The following is a 17,571-nucleotide window of genomic DNA, read 5'->3' on the forward strand; positions in this document are numbered from 1 at the left end:
CTTCATGCCACCCCCGCTTCCACATTATCTTCGTGTAGTATGTGTCTACACCTCATTTCCTGCCACACACACATAATCTTCCTCCCTGATAGCATATAAACTCCATGAAAGTAGAGACTCTCCTGGTCCTATTCGCAGCTGTAGCTGCAATGTCTCCTACTGAATAGCACATAGTAGGTATTCAATAAATAATAGATGCAATGAATTTAGTGGAAGAAGGGGACCTTGGGCAAGGCTCATTCAATATAACAGCATGCATTTAATATAATAGTTATTATTTCCTAGGTCATTTGATCATCTTTTCTAGCTCTGTCGTCTGAGAAAGCAAGGATTACATATAAAAATACAGCGTGTCTCAATTTAAAGGGTCCTTTTTATTTCTGGTTACTGATCCTCTCCTCTTGGTCTCCTCCAACTGAAAAAGAAGAAAGCAGAGGAGGGGGAAAAGGAACAGCAGCAGTCACGCTTCAGTGTAATTTTATACCAACTGTTTTAGAATAAATCTTTAAAATTGATAGTATCCAATGTTGATGAGGTTGTGAAAAAAATAGTACATTGATAAACCGCTAGTGAAAATAAATTATGATAGCGTTTATTAAGCAGTTACTAAGTGCTAAATACTTTACATGCTTCATTTCATTTGGTCCTCACAACCCTATGGGATAGAGAACTATTATTGTTCCCATTTTATGAATCAAGAAATTGAGGCTCAAGGAGGTTGAGTAACTTGACTATGAAAACAGTATGTTGACACACTTTTTATTTATTTTATTATTTATTTATTTATTATTATTATTGTTTTTTGAGACAGAGTCTCACTTTTTGCCCAGGCTGGAGTACAGTGGAGTGGTCTCAGCTCACTGCAACGTCCACCTCTTGGGTTCAGGTGATTCTCGTGCCTCAGCCTCCCACATAGCAGGGACTACAGGTGTGCACCACCATACCCGGCTAATTTTTGTATTTTTAGTAGAGACAGGGCTTTGCCATGTTGGCCTGGCTGGTCTTGAACTCCTGGCCTCAAGTGATCCACCTGCCTCGGCCTCCCAAAATGCTGGGATTACAGGTGTGAGCCACCACAACTGGCCAGGCAGAACCCTTTTTTAAAGCAAAGGAAGTGATGTCCTAGAGCAATATTAACATTTATATCCTTTGACTCAGTCTGATCTTGCAAATTTGTTTTCTGGAATAATTCAAAAGAAGAAAAGAACTACATGCACAAAGACCTTCAACACAGCATAATCTTAAATAGTAAAAAAGTAAAACCAGGCCTGGCATAGAGGCTCATCCTATAATCCTATCACCTAGGAGGCTTAGGTGGAGGATCACTTGAGCCCAGAAATTTGAGACCAGTTTGAGCAACAGAGTGAGAGTGAGACCTCATCTTTACAAAAAGTACAAAAATGAGCCAGGCATGGTAGCACGTGCCTGTACTTGGGAGAGGCTGAGGAGAGAGGATCACTTAAGCATGGGAGGTTGAGGCTGCATGAGCAGTAATCACACCACTGCACTCCAGCCTGGGTTAGAGAGTGAGACCCTGTCTCAAAAAACAAAAGTAAAAACAACTTAAATGCCAAACAAGAGAACGTTTAATTTATAGAACATCCACATCCTCAGAGATACTGAGCAGTACTGTTCCACCCTGATAGATGAAATGGATGTGAATGTTGCTGATCTTTTCTGAAGAAGCAGTCCCACTACACTAAAGATGAGCTGGAGACTGTTCACCTCCTTTGTACTCCTCCTGTTTGGAAATATTTAGGGGTAGTTTCTATGTAATGGGGTTTATGTGAACTCTCTTCTCATACCCCCTCCCCCAGGAAAAGCTCTTGGTATTTTCCTATCCTTTATTTTAGTTTATTTTATTTATTTTATTATTTTATTTATTTTATTTTATTTATTTTATTTTATTTTATTTATTTTAATTTATTTTTTCGAGATGGAGTCTTGCTCTGTCACCCAGGCTGGAGTGCAGTGGTGCAGTCTTGGCTCACTGCAACCTCTGCCTGTCGGGTTCAAGCGATTCTCCTGCCTCAGCCTCCCCAGTAGCTGGGACTACAGGCGCACGCACCACCACACCTGGCTAATTGTTTTTGTATTTTTGTTAGAGACGGGGTTTCCCCAAGTTGGCCAAGCTGGTCTCGAACTCCTGACCTCAGGTGATCTGCCCACCTCAGCCTCCCAAAGTGCTGAGATCACAGGTGTGAGCTACCGTGCCCGACCTCCTATCCACTTTTAAATAATGTATTGCCCTAAATCTTCGTCATTAAACATTTAAAACTTTTCCCATAAAAATAATTATAGAACATCAACATGATTGAATATCATATAGCGATTGAAAATGTTTCCATGGTATATACAGTAAATTAAAAATTGAACTGTGAAAATGAATATACAATATTATAATAACCATTTAGAATATATGTACTTGAATTAGGACCAAAAGGGAATAATTGTAAAATAAAAATAGTTGTGTCAAGACTGTGGTATTGGTGTAATCCCAGCACTTTGGAAGGCTGAGGTAGGTGGATCACCTGAGGTCAGGAGTTCGAGACCAGCATGGCCAACATGGTGAAACCTTGTCCCTACTAAAAATACAAAAATTAGCTGGGCGTGGTGGCGGGTGCCTATAATCCCAGCTACTCGGGAGGCTGAGGCAGGAGAATTGGTTGAACCTGGGAGGCAGAGGTTGCAGTGAGCGGAGATCATGCCACTGCACTTCAGCCTGGGTGACAGAGTAAGAGACTCCGTCTCAAAAAAAAAAAAAAAAGGTTGTGGTATTATAGGAGGGTTTTTGTTTTTGTTTTTTGCTTTTTTTCAGACGGAGTCTCACTCTGTCACCCAGGCTGGAGTGCAGTGGCGCTATCTCGGGTTCACGCCATTCTCCTGCCTCAGCCTTCCGAGTAGCTGGGACTACAGGCACCCGCCACCATGCCCGGCTAATTTTTTTGTATTTTTAATAGAGACAGGGTTTCACCGTGTTAGCCAGGATGGTCTCAATCTCCTGACCTCATGATCCACCCACCTCGGCCTCCCAAAGTGCTGGGACCACACCCAGCGTAGGAGGGTTTTTTAAAAAACAAAATTTGCTTTAATGTGACTGTATTATTCTTACTCTTAAAAAATAAATCAGAAAAGATACCCAGGATAATGGGAAAGAATGTTGAGTTAACCATACATGTGCTCTGCTGAAGAGAAACCTAAATAAATCATTGAACTAAAGTCAATATTTTGGTCAATACAAGGCATCTGAGGATATCAAACAAACTTGAGAAATCCATTTTTGCAACTGCTTTAATGAATTTATCAGCAGTTTTGAAGACTCTTGGCTGATATCCATTTGGGATCTGTGGTAACTCTTCTCAGTGTCATGGTCCACCTTTTGTCCAGGCTTTAAGTTAGCAGTTTTGTTCGGTATAGCTTTAGGCACCAGTGATTTTATAGTTCTGACTTTTGGTCTTGTTCTTGTATACCATGTGTCTCCTTCAGAGAAGCCACATTTATGTATCCAGCCTCAGAATTCTGTGAACACACAAGATTCTCAGGGGACTTTTCAGGGGACTTTGAACCTGCCATTGCTTCTTTTGACTTGATCTCTTCAGTCTCTTGAAGACTTACAAATGACTCTACCAAACCTTTTCCTGAAAAACTAAGGAAGGCCATATGTGAGGACATCATGTAGAGTTTGTTGGTAGCAGTTTGGGGTTACAGGGATACAGGCATTGACAGAATTTCAATTTTTTGCAACTGTTACACAAAGAAAGCCAAATAAAATTTACCTTAAACCTATGTTCATATTTTATTTCCTACCTTAAGTCAGGATTCTGTGGGGTTTAGGGTTGAAGGAGTGGCAAGGGGAGGAATTGGAAGAAGATTCAAATAATTCATGTAGAGAAAATGACCCCAGAATGCTATGCCTTCTCAAGCCAGCAATCCAGGACTAGTTAGGCAGCCACGACTTTCAGGCATGGCTGAGAGTCCATCTCACATAGACTTGACTTTACTTGTCTTGACTTTACTAACCTGGAGTTTGATAAAGGCAATATTTCATTCACTACTTCGGATTCAAGTACGTCACTAATTGTTGTTTCCTAAAAGGAAAGAAAGGATGAATGTGAAAAGTTATAATGATAAACCATTAGCTATCTGATCCTAGATAGATATGATCTATCTATATCTGTCTATCTAGTTTTACACACATGGTACCCCTTGCTTCTTTTGTTATATATATTTTGGAGATATTGCAGAAAATTTTATTTTTAAAATAACTGCTTTGTTGAGAAGTAATTCACATACTATAAAGTTTTCCCTTTTAACGGGTTCAATTGAGTGCTTTCTAATGTACTCACACACTTATGCAACCATCACCACTGTCTAATTCCAGAACATTTTCATCACCCCCCAAAAAAGCCCATACCCAGGAGCAGTCTACTCCCCATTTATTCCTCCCCCGAATCCTTGGCAATCACTAATATACTTTCTGTCTTTATGGATTTCCTTATTCTGGATGTTTCATATAAATGGAATCATACAATATGTGGCCTTTTATGTCCGCCTTCTTTAAAATATTATCATGTTTTCAAGCTTCATTATGTTATAGTAAGTATCAATACTTTATGTCTTTTATGGCTGAATAATATTCCAGCGTTTGGATAAAACACATTTTGTTTATCCATTCATCAGGGCATGGAGAGTGGGTTGTTTTCACTTTTTAGTTATTATGAATAATGCTGCTGTGAATATTTATGTGCAAGTTTCTGGTAGGACATATATTTTTATTTCTCTTGGATATTATGATGGTCAGAAAGTTTTTTTAAATTTTTATTTATACTATTGAATATTGACAAATTATAAGTGCCTATACTTATGGGGTACAAAGTGACACTATGATATATAATATGGAATGATTGGATTGAGGTAATTAACATATCCATCACCTCAAATACTTACTCTTCCTGTCTAACTGAAACATTGCACCTTTGGCCAACATCTCCCCATTGCCTCCCCACCTCTCAGCCTCTGGTAACCAGCATTTTGTTCTATGCCTACATGTGTTCAATTGTTTTAGATTCCACATTTAAGTGAGAAGATGTGGTATTTGTTTTTCTGTGCCAGGCTTTTTTCACTTAGCATAATGTCCTCCAGGTTCACCGACGTTGCTGCAAAGTACAGAATTTCCCTCCTTTTTAAGGTTAAATAGTATTGTATCATATCTACATACCACATTTTCACACACCATAGTGTATATCACATACTGACTTCAAATCCTTTGGATGTATACTCAGAAGTAAGATTGCTGGATCATATGGTCGTTCTAGTTTCACTTTGTTGGGGAAACTCCACACAGTTTTCCATAATTGCTGTACTAATTTATATTCCAAACAACAGTGTACAAGGTTTCCCTTTTCTCCACATCCTTGCCAACACATTATCTTTCATATTTTTGGTTTGTTGAGATAGGGTGTTGCTCTGTCACCCAGGCTGGAGTGCAGTAGCATGAACATAGTTCACTGCAGCCTTGACCTCCTGGGCTTAAGGAATCCTCCCACCTCAGCCTCCTGAGAAGCTACAACCACAGGTGCACACCACCACACCCAACTAATTAAAATAAAAAAAAATTTTTTGTAGATACAGGGTCTTGCTGTGTTGCCCAGGCTGGTCTGGAACTCCTGACCTCAAGCAGTCTTCCCACCTCAGCCTCCCAAACTGCTAGGATTACAGGTTTGGGCTACCATGCCTGGCCCTTATCTTTCATCTTTTTGATAACAGTCATTTTGACAGGTGTGAGGTGATATCCCATTGCAGTTTTAATGTACATTTCCATAACAATTCATGATGTTGAGCTTTTTTTTTCATATATCTGTTGTCCATTTGTATGTCTTTTTTTTGAGAAATGTCTATTCAGGCCCTTTGCCCACTTTTTAATTGGGTTGTGTTCTTGCTATTGAGTTGAGATCCTTATGTATTTTGGATATTAATCCCTTATCAGGTGTGTAGCTTACAGATATTTTCTCCCAATCCATAGGTTGCCTCTTCACTCTGTTAACTGTTTCTTTTGCTGTGCAGAAGCTTTTTAGTTTGATGTAATCCCATCTCAAAGAGTCGGACCCGATCGGGCTCAAGCCAAAGACACGCTGGTCGCGGTCAAGAGATTTTATTGGAGGCACCAAAGCGACAACACGCAGAGGAGGAGAAGGAAGGAAGAAGGGGCGAGCTGCTTAGGTGCTGGGTTTTTATACTCAGTGGGGCTACTCGGGCATCGGTGATTGGCTTAGGGGTGGGGTTTGAGTAAAAGGCAGGAGGTGTTCTTCCCTGATTGGCCTTCTCTTGGCGGGCTCGCGGGGTGGAGAACCGGGAACTGGGGGTGAAGAACACGGAACCGGCGCCATCTTACTGTGCCCATGTTACCTAACACCATCCCATTTGTATATGTTTGTTTTTGTTCCCTGAGCTTTTCGCGTCAAATTGAAAAAATCGTTGTCCAGATCAACATCATGTAGTTCTTTCCCCATGTAGTGTTCTTCTAGTAGTTTTACAATTTCAGGTCTTGTCTTTAAGTCTTTAATCCATTTGGAGTTGATTTTTTAATGTGGTGTTAGGTAACGGTCCACTTTCATTCTTCTGCACGTAGATATCCAGTTTTCTTAATACTGTTTTGTTGAAGGGACTGTCCTTTTCTCAATGTCATTTTCATCCTTTGTCAAAAAATTAACTGACTGTAGGCCAGGTGTGGTGTCTGACACCTATAATCCCAGCACTTTGGGAGGCCAAGGCAGAAGCATTGCTTAAGCCCAGGAGTTTGAGACCAGCCTGGACAACATGACAAGACTCCATCACTACAAAAAATTTAAAGAATTAGCTGAGTGTGATGGTGTGCACCTATGGTTCCAGCTACTTGGAAGGCTGAGGTGGGAGGATTGCTTGAGCCCAGGAAGTTGAGGCTGCAGTGAGCTATGATTGCACCACTGCACTCCAGCCTGGGCAACAGAAAAAGAAAAATCAATTGACTGTAAATGTGTGGGTTTGTTTTTAGGCTCTCTATGCTGTTTCATTTGGTCAATGTGTCTATTTTAATGCCAGTCCCATGTTGTTTTTATTACTGTAGTTCTGTTATACACACACACACACACACACACACACACACACACACACATATATATATATATATTTATTTATTTATTTTAGACTGGGTCTTGTTCTGTTACCCAGGCTGGAGTGCAGTGGCACAATCATGGCTCACTGCAACCTTTACCACCTGGGTTCAAGCAATCCTCTTGCCTCAGCCTCCCAAGTAGCTGAGATTACTATGCCCAGCTAATTTTTTACTTCTTTGTAGAGATGGGGTTTTGCCATGTTGGTTTTGAACTCCTGGGCACAAGCTGGTCTCAAACTCCTGGGCTCAAGCAATCTTCCCCCCTCAGCCTCCCAAAGTGCTGGGATTACAAGCCTGAGCCACCATGCCCAACCTGTAATATAGTTTGAAATCAGGTCGTATGAGGCCTCCAGCTTTGTTCTTTCTGCTGAATATTGCCTTGGCTATTTGGGGGGTTTGTAGTTCCACATGAATTTTAGGACTGCTTTTTCTATTTCTATGAAAAATGACATTGGAATTTTGATAGGTATTGCACTGAACCTATAGATTGCTTTGGGTGGTATGGGCGTTTTAGCAATATTAATTCTTTCAATTCATGAACACTAATATCTTTTCATTTATTGTATTTTCTTCAATTTATTTCATCAAAGTTTTGTAGTTTTAAGTATACAGATCTTTCACCTCTTTGGGTAAATTTATTCCTAAGTAGTTTATTTATTTTGTAGTTATTGTAAATGGTATTATTTTCTTGATTTCTTTTTTGGATAATGTGTTGTTGGTGTATAGAAGCACTACTGATTTTGGTGTGTTGATTTTGTATCCTGCAACTTTACTGTACTTGCTTCTTAGTTCTAACAGTTTTTAGGGATTTCTACATATAAGATCATGTTGTCAACAAATAGACACAGTTTCACTGTTTCCTTTCCTATTTGGATGCCTTTTATTTCTTTCTCTTGCCTAATTGCTCTGGCAAAGATTTCCAGTATACATGAAATAGAAGTGGTGAGCATGGGCATCCTAGTCTTGTCCTTGATCTTTGAGAAAAAGCTTCCAACTTTTCACCATTGAGTATAAGGTTAGCTGTGGGCTTGTCATATATGGCCTTTATTGTATTGAGGTATATTCCTTCTAAACCTAATTTTTTGAGAGTTTTTATCATGAAAGGATTTGAATTTTGTCAATGCTTTTTCTGTATATAATAAGATGATCATATGGGTTTTGTCCTTCATTCTATTAATATGGTGTATCATGTTTATTGATTTGCATATGTTGAACCATCCTTGTATTCCTGGGACAAATCTCACTTGATCATGGTGAATGATCTTTTTATAGTCTCACCTGGCTTTGGCATCTGGGTAATGCTGGCCTCATTTAATGAGTTTGTTAGTATTCCCTCCTCTTTATTTTTTTTTTTGAAGAGTTTGAGTAAGATTGGTATTCCTTCTTTAAATATTTGGTGGACTTCAGGAGTGAATCCAGCAGGTTCTGATCTTTTCTTTGTTGGGAGACTTTTTATTATGGCTTTGATCTCATGATTCATTATTGATTTGTTGAAGTTTTCTATTTCTTTATGGTTCAATCTTGGTAGGATGTATGTTTCCAGAAATTTATCCATTTCTTCTAGGTTTTCCTATTTGTTGGCATATGGTTATTCATAATAGTCTGTAATGATTCTTTGTATTTCTGAGATCTCAGTTGTTATGTCTCCTTTTTCATTTCTGATTTATTTATTTGGGTCTTCTCTCTTTTTTTCTTAGTTAGTCTGGCTAAAGATTTGTTGATTTTGTTTATCTTAAAAAAAAACTCAACTTTTTGTTTCATTGATCTTTTATATTGTTCTTTTAATCTCAATTTCATTTATTTCTGCTGTAATCTTTTTTTTTTGTTTATTTGTTTTGTTTTGAGACAGAGTCTTGCTCTTTCACCCAGGCTGGAGTGCAGTGGCATGATCTCGGCTCACTGCAACCTCTGCCTCCCAAGTTCAAGTGATTCTGCTACCTCAGCCTCCTGAGTAGCTGGGATTACAGGTGAGTGCCAACACGCCCGGCTAATTTTTTGTATTTTTAGTAGAGACAGGGTTTCACTGTGTTAACCAGGATGGTCTCGATCTCCTGACCTCGTGATCCGCCCGCCTCGGCCTCCCAAAATGCTGGGATTACAGGTGTGAGCCACTACGCCTGGCCTGCTCTAATCTTTATTATTTCTCTCCTTCTATCAATTTTGGGTTTGGTTTGTTCTTGCTTTTCTAGTTTCTTGAGGTGCATCTTCAGGTAATTTGAAGTCTTTCCACTTTTTGGATGTAGGTGTTTATTGCTATAAACTTCCCAGTTAAGGCCAGGTATGGTGGCTCATGCCTATAATCCCAGCACTTTGGGAGGCCGAGGCAGGCGGATCACCTGTCGGGAGTTCCAGACCAGCCTGACCAACATGGAGAAACCCCGTCTCTACTAAAAATACAAAATTAGCCAGGCATGGTGGCACATGCCTGTAATTCCAGCTACTCAGGAGGCTGAGGCAGGAGAATCGCTTGAACCCGGGAGGTGGAGGTTGCGGTGAGCCAAGATTGCGCCATTGCACTCCAGCCTGGGCAACAAGAGTGAAATTCCATCTAAAAACAAACAAACAAATAACAACAAAAAACTTCCCTCTTAATATTGCTTTTATCATATCCCATAGATTTTGTATTCCCATTTCCATTTGTTTTAAGATATTTTAAAATTTCTATCTTAATTTCTTAATTAACCCATTGGTCATTTGGGAATATGTTGTTTTATTTCCATGTGCTTGTGTAGTTTCCATGGTTTTTCCTGTTATTGATTTCTAGTTTCATTTCATTGTGTTCAAAGAAGATACTTGACACAATTTCTATTTTTCGAATTTGTGCTTGTTTTGTGGTATAAGGTATGGTCTATTCTGAAAAATGTTCTATGTGCTGATGAAAAGAATGTGTATTCTGCAGCAGTGGGTATGTTCCATAAGTGTAAGTTAGATCTATTAGGTCTAGTGTGTAGTTTAACTCCACTATTTGTTGATTTTCTGTTAGGATGATCTGTCCATTATGGAGAGTTGGGTGTTAAAGTCCCCACTATTTTTGTGTTGCAGTCTATCTCTCACTTCAGTTCTATTAATGTTAGCCTTATATATTTGGGAGCTCTGGTGTTGGATGCATAGATATTTATAATTGTTATATTCTCCTGCTGAATTGGCCCTTTTATCATTATATAGGTTACCGTCCTTGTCGTTTTTAGTCTTTCACTTGTAGTCTAATTTATCTGACATGACTATAGCTAGTCCTGCTCCTCTTTGGTTTCCAGGTGCATGGAATATCTTTTTCCACTCCTTTTCAGTCTGTGTGTCTTTATAGGTGAGATGGGTTTCTTGAGGGCAACATATAGTTGGGTTTTATTTCTTCATCCATTCAGCTACTTGGTGACTTTTATTTTTTTGCATTGATTTTATTTATTTTTTTGAGATGGAGTCTCGCTCTGTCACCCAGGCTGGAGTGCAGTGGCTCAGTCTTGGCTCACTGCAACCTCTGCCTCCCAGGTTCAAGTGATTCTCCTGCCTCAGCCTCCTGAGTAACTGGGATTACAAGCACATACCACCACACCGAGCTAATTTTTTTGTATTTTTAGTAGAGATGGGGTTTCACCATGTTGGCCAGGCTGGTCTCGAACTCCTGACCTCAGGTGATCCATCCACTGCAGCCTCCCAAAGTGGATTACAGGCATGAACCACTGCACCCAGCCAAATCTTTAATGCTAGATCCCTACCTCCTTTTTGGCTCTAGGTGGCACCTTCAGCCCAGGTTCACCTTGGCTCTAGTAAATGGTAACAGCACTGCCTGTCCCAAATAGGGGAGGTCCCAAAGGGATTATCCTGGCAGTGAGGGAAGGCTGTCTAGGGGCTCATGCCCAGGAGACCTGGGGGACATAGCTCCTACAGCCACTCTTATGCCTTCTTTGGCTGGGTTACAGAGCAGAGTCCCACCTCTTCTGTTTCAGGGATATTTCAGGGTTATGCCTGTCTTCAGGGATATTTCTGCCTGCAGGAAGTTGTGATACTACCTGTGGGTTAAGACAAGGACAGGTTTCTGGCTAGGAAACCCAAGAAAGTGGGAAATCTGTTTGACTACCTCAGTTTTACTTTTTCCAGTGTAGAAACCACAAGTTTAGGGATTTTCCAAACAGTGGGTGCCTGGCAGAATGTGGGGAAGGGAATTGTGGATGTGGAAGTTGGATTCTCCTACCATCTGCTCGGAGTGTTTCCACTTCTCTGTGGCCTCAGGAACTGACTCATCCTCATGCTGGAGTTCTCCATTGTTGCTGGTGAAGACCTCAGTGCTGTATGTTTCTTTCTGTTTCTTTGTTGGAGGGAGAGAAGCCAGCTTGCCTCTATGCCACCATTTTGGAACAGGAAACTCCTTAAGATTCTAAGTTTAAAAACAATTTTGGAGTTATTTATTCCAATAGGTATCAAGATGTTAGAAGTTAGTACCTTGGACACATATGGAATATTGAGTCTGATGTGCTATAGTTCTGATCCATGTGACCATTCTTTTCATTCTTTTCTTTTCTTTTTTTTTTTTTTGAGACGGAGTCTCGCTCTGTCGCCCAGGCTGGAGTGCAGTGGCGCAATCTCGGCTCACTGCAGGCTCCGCCCCCCCGGGGTTCACGCCATTCTCCTGCCTCAGCCTCCCACGTAGCTGGGACTACAGGCGCCCGCCACCTCGTCCAGCTAATTTTTTGTATTTTTAGTAGAGACGGGGTTTCACCGTGTTAGCCAGGATGGTCTCGATCTCCTGACCTCGTGATCCGCCCGCCTCGACCTCCCAAAGTGCTGGGATTACAGGCGTGAGCCACCGCGCTGGGCCATATGACCATTCTTATCTTGATTCAAGGGTAACAATATAGATCGCAAAGCTATTGGTCCCAGACATACTCCATTAAGTCTTCTAACTCAGCACCTGTAATACTATAGTACTTATTTACAAATGTGTCTGTCCTTCTCTGCTAGACCAAAGGCCTCTGAAAACAGGGACTATCTTTTTATTCCTAGGACCTAGGCCATTTCCTGGAATTGATAAGTATTTGTTGAATGAATAAATAAAAGAATGAATGACTAGACAATTGAAAACAGTTGTAGCTCAAGGAAAGACATAAATTACTGGATACCAAGCCACACTACTTGGCAGTTCTACTTTTGACAAAATCAGAAAACAAACCAAAAACCCACTCATACAGCTTGGAAATAATCACCTCTCTGAGACCAAACAGGTCTTACAGCAACAGTGATCAACAAGCAGGATCTACTGTCCAGTATCTTGGGAAGAAACATCTAGTAGGTGATATAAACCAGAGAAGAAAGTAATCAGCCTCCATCTTGGTTTCAGAATATGATTCTGTTCATTGAAGTCCCTCTTGCTGACTTGCTTACCAGACAGATTATGGACCTGATCTGAACCTGTATTATTTTCTGCATCTCTCTGTATTTGGCCACTTGTCTGCTTGGACTTTTGGAACATAATTGCTTTTCTTTCACTCAGATGCTCTCATTAGGCTTGACTCTTTGCCATAGCAAACTTCACTTTACTTCAGAGTCTCAGATTTGCTCATGTTTTAGATGGGGCTAGAATCATACATGGCAAACAGTGCTGTTGAGAATGAGGCACATATGTTAAAACACTGAATATTTATTCATACTCAAATATTTATGGAGTACCTGTCCATAGATACAGTAATATATGAGATACACTCCTTGCCCTCCAGGAACTCACTGCTGAGTTAATGAGATAGAGAAGAAAAAGGGCAATGACAATACAGTGTATTAAGGAAGAAGCTATGAGGCATATACAGATTGCTTGGAGATCACACAGGAGGAGATAGTTTACTAAAATCTGGCTGATCAAGAGCAGTCTCAGGGTCTGCCATCCTGGTGTGCAGCCAAGAGCCTCTTTGCCACAGCCTACCATGAGGCCAAAAGCCCAGCTACAGCTACATAAAGATGAAGGGAAGAGACAGCACAGCAGCCGTAGCAACCCGAACTTCACATTAAAGGCAGGCCCAATAGGAAGCACACATCTTACCTCTCCTCTGCGAATATGGATGCTCCTTATAATTCGCTCTAAGAAGCCAATCTGCTGTGTGAGACGAAGACTATGTTCCTGTAATTGCTTATTTTCTTTATCCATGTAAAGTACCCTAAGAATGGCATAAATCAGTGGCATGATTAGAAATTTCTGTATCATTACTAAAAACCCAAAACTACGTCCCACTTCCCACTGGCCCTGGATCTTAGACCGCTGTCCAGATTTTAGAAGCAAGTTTGACAGAATAATTCCCACCATATTCCAAGACCAAGTGTGATGTTTAATACTGTGTGTCAACTTGATTGGATTGAGGGATACAAAGTATTATCCTGGGTGTGTCTGTGAGGGTGTTGCCAAAAGAGATTAACATTTGAGTCAGTGGGCTGGGGAAGGCAGATCCACTCTTAATCTGGTGGGCACAATCTAATCAGCTTCCAGTGAATATAAAGCAGGCAGAAAAATGTGAAAAAGAGAGACAGACCTCGCCTCCTAGTTTACATCTTTCTCCCATGCTGGATGCTTCCTGCCCTCGAACACAGGACTCTGAGTTCTTCAGATTTGGGACTCAGACTGGCTCTCCTTGCTCCTCAGCTTGCAGACAGCCTGTGGTGGACCTTGTGATTGTGTAAGTTAATACTTAATAAACTCCTCTTTATATAGTAAAGACTCCTCTTTATACACACTCTCCTTTACATATACATATATATGTCTCCTATTCTGTTCTTTTCCTCTAAGAAAACCCTAATACACCAAGTAAAAGTTAATAAGCTTCTGGGCTGTACATGGTTATTAAATACATGTACAAGAGTATTAATTCTAGCCCTTGAAAAATTTAAGGAAGGATATGATCCCATTTAGGGTGGAAATGAAACAAGAGAGACTCTGTATCCCTTCAAATATTGTAGCTACATAGCTTATATCTGGTTCTGTTCTCATACTGATCTGATTCTGATTTCTTGTGAAGTAGAAATAGTGGTAGCAGCAGCAGCAACCATGTTTCAAGTACTTGCCATATACTTATGCAATGTAACCTACCCACACAGTAAGCACTTAAAACTTTTCATGTATTAGCTCATTTAATATGCACAGCAACCTGATGAAATATACACTGTTGTGACAAATCTGAGCCTCAGTTTCCTTATCTGTAAAATGAGGAAATACTCCTTGGAAGAAACTTACTCTAAGGAAAACATTCAAGTCCAGTCCAGGTGATTGTGTCATCAGTAAGGCAAGATAGAAAGATTATTAATGTTAATGCAAAGGTAATGAGTTAATTGTGTTGGATCCTGACTGTCAGAAGCTATGACAGTTTGAGAAGAGCAATGATTTATATGGGACATCTAAAAGGGGAGACACAGACAGTAAAAGATCAGAGATTCTCCAAGCCTGCTCAGAGACGTGTGCCCAAAGCAGTGGACAAGAACATTCCAGTCTGCTTGGCAGTCCTCTCCCCAGACTATGGTGCCGTGGTCTAGGGCCAGGCTGCTGAGGTCCACATGCTGCTCTGTCACTGACTGGGCTGAGTGAGTTCCCTCACCTCTCTAGACCTTGGCTTCCTATCTGTAAAATAAGGCTAATAGTGCCTCTCTCCTGGGATTGGTGTCAGGATTAAATGAACGAAAGAGCTTAGAACAGTGCCTAGCATATAGTAATTGCTCAGGCAAATCTTAATCATTCCAGTTATTATTGGTGACATTATTTGTTATCACCAGCCCACTCTCTTGGATTATAATTAAAGTCTCCTATGAAGAAGAGAATGCTCAGGCTGGCTGATATATGACTTATTTTCTGCTTATAATATTTCTCATTAAAAATTAATACGCTGATATCCTGTGGATTTCATGAATTTAAGTTACTTCTGTGAGCCTAATTCTCTCTTGTTCTACCTTGATTCCATAGGTATCAAATAATAAAAATGTGGATCAACACACACAAAATGACAGGCCAGAATGCACACAGCCAAGTCCTCAGTGAGGCAATGACATTATGAAACAGCCTGTCTAAATAGGCAACCAGCCTCCTCCATGATATTTTTCTTTTTAATTTAATAATTTTGGCCACTTGTATGATCTGCTGAAAACAGCAGACAGCAGAGCGAGAGTTATAGGGTAGGCTACAATCTCAAAGGACAGTCTCTAGAACCATCTCTTTGTTGAGGGAGAAACATCCTCTTGTGGAGTTTATTGGCTCCCAGGCAGGATGGCACCTACCTGCTCTGGATGGAAGATATTGTCCATTTGTTGCTGTGGATCAACTGTTCTTGCTCTATGACTTGCTCCTGAAGTTTCCTTTTTTCTAGAAGCAGGGTATCATTTTGGGCAGTGATCTGGTCCTGTATTGCCTTCTCCTAGGGATTAGAAAGTCTCCTAATTACCACAGCAGGAGAAAGAATGAGAAATTTAAGAGCATAAGGCTGTTTCTAAATCTAGCAGAAATTTTCCATTATTTACTTTTTTTTCTCCTGTCCCCTAGTCTGTTTCTGTTTGATGACATTGTCATTCACTGTAGCTAAATAGTTTTTCAATTTTCGAGAGGTTATTTTATGTCATGTCATATATATATAATTTAAAGACAGAACTTGCCCTGTCACCCAGGCTGGAATACAGTGGTGTGATCTCTGCCCACTGCAAGCTCCGCCTCCCGGGTTCACGCCATTCTCCTGCCTCAGCCTCCTGAGTAGCTGGGACTACAGGTGCCCGCCACCACGCCCAGCTAATTTTTTTGTATTTGTAGTAGAGATGGGGTTTCACTGTGTTAGCCAGGATGGTCTCTATCTCCTGACCTTGTGATCTGCCCACCTTGGCCTCCCAAATTGCTGGGATTACAGGCGTGAGCCACCATGCCCAGCCCATGTCATGTATTTTTTTTCTTCTTTTTCATGACCCTGAAAGCAGTGAGATCATGTTGTTTTTTTGTTTGTTTTGTTTTGTTTTTGACATGGAGTCTTGCTCTGTTGCCCAGGCTGGAGTGCAGTGGCACTATCTCGGCTCACTACAACCTCTGCCTCTCAGGTTCAGCCTCAGCCTCCCGAGTAGCTGGGATTACAGGCATCCACTACCATACCCAGCTAATTTTCATATTTTTAGTAGAGACAGGGTTTCGCCATGTTGGCCAGGCTGATCTCAAACTCCTGACCACAAGTGATCTGCCCACCTCGGCCTCCCAAAGGTTTGGGATTACAGGCGTGAGCCACTGTGTCCAGCTGTTTTTTTTTTTTTTAGACAGGGTCTAGCTCTGTCATCCAGACTGGAGTGCAGTGGTACAATCATGGCTCACTGTAACCTCACACTCCTGGGCTCAAGCGATCATGTGCCTCAGCCTTCTGAGTAGCTAGGACTACAGGCATGAACCACCACAGCTGGCTAATTTTTACATTTTTTGTAGAGTCAGATGCTTGGTGCCGTGGCTCACACCTGTAATCCCTGTACTCTGGGAGGCCAGTGTGGGAGGATTGCTTGAGCCCAGGAGTTTGAGACCAGCCTGGTCAACATGGTGAGACCCCGTCTCCACAGACACACACACACACACACACAAAAGCCATGTGTAGAGTTCAAGGCTGCAATGAGCTAGGATCACACCACTGCACTCTAGCCTGGGTGACAGAACAAGACTCTGTCTCAGAAAAATTTTTTTAAGATAAAAAATAAAATAAAATAGTAGGAACAGGGTCTTGCTCTGTTGCTCAGGCTGGTCTCAAACTCCTGGCCTCAAACTATCCTCCTGCTTCAGCCTCCCAAAGGACCGGGATTACAGGCATGAGACGCTGTGCCCAACCTACATGTTTCTTTTAAATAAGATACGAATGTAGGTCATTCAGAAAAGACTGGCCATCTATTATTATTATTAATTTTTTTTTTTAGATAAAGTTTTGCTCTTTCACCCAGGCTGGAGTGCAGTGGCTCAATCTCGGCTCACTGCAATCTCTGCCCGCTGGGTTCAAGCAATTCTCCTGCCTCAGCCTCCTGAGTAGCTGAGATTATAGGTGCCCACCACCACGCCCAGCTAATTTTTGTACTTTTAGTAGAAATGGGGTTTTGCCATGTTGGTCAGGCTGGTCTCAAACTCCTGACCTCAGATGATGCACCCACCTCGGCCTCCCAAAGTGCTAGAATTACAGGCATGAGCCACCATGCCTGGCCATCCATCTATTATTAAAGACCTATAGGATGTAGATTAGATTATGTTCTGAGAAAACTATTCCAGATTTTGAAGTCCATCTCAGAGACCCTGCAATATCTAATGGTAGTCTCACTCGCTATAATTTAAAGACATTTAATTAATAATGTATTGGTAAGGATTGAGAATAGAAGCAATCTTCCCACAGATAAACCCTAGACAGCTCTAACTGGATTAAAAAGTGTACTGCATGAGGAAGGTGACTGACACCTTGTCC

General features: G+C 41.0%; 1 protein-coding gene across 1 annotated transcript in view; it reads right to left on the reverse strand.

The window, feature by feature from the left end:
* Positions 1 to 910: 910 nt before the first annotated feature.
* Positions 911 to 17,571, reverse strand: part of CCDC30 (coiled-coil domain containing 30) — a 143,630-nt gene continuing 126,969 nt past the window's right edge. Inside the window, exons 11-15 of the mRNA XM_055255695.2 lie at positions 15,389 to 15,525; positions 13,176 to 13,290; positions 11,340 to 11,522; positions 4,021 to 4,088; positions 911 to 3,646 (exon numbers count right to left, since the gene is read on the reverse strand). Of these exons, the coding sequence (XP_055111670.2) occupies positions 3,436 to 3,646; positions 4,021 to 4,088; positions 11,340 to 11,522; positions 13,176 to 13,290; positions 15,389 to 15,525 (714 nt within the window). The 3' untranslated portion in view covers positions 911 to 3,435. The remainder of the gene's footprint in view (positions 3,647 to 4,020; positions 4,089 to 11,339; positions 11,523 to 13,175; positions 13,291 to 15,388; positions 15,526 to 17,571) is intronic.

Source organism: Symphalangus syndactylus, chromosome 12 (assembly GCF_028878055.3).
Source record: "Symphalangus syndactylus isolate Jambi chromosome 12, NHGRI_mSymSyn1-v2.1_pri, whole genome shotgun sequence".
NCBI classification, from domain to species: domain Eukaryota; kingdom Metazoa; phylum Chordata; class Mammalia; order Primates; family Hylobatidae; genus Symphalangus; species Symphalangus syndactylus.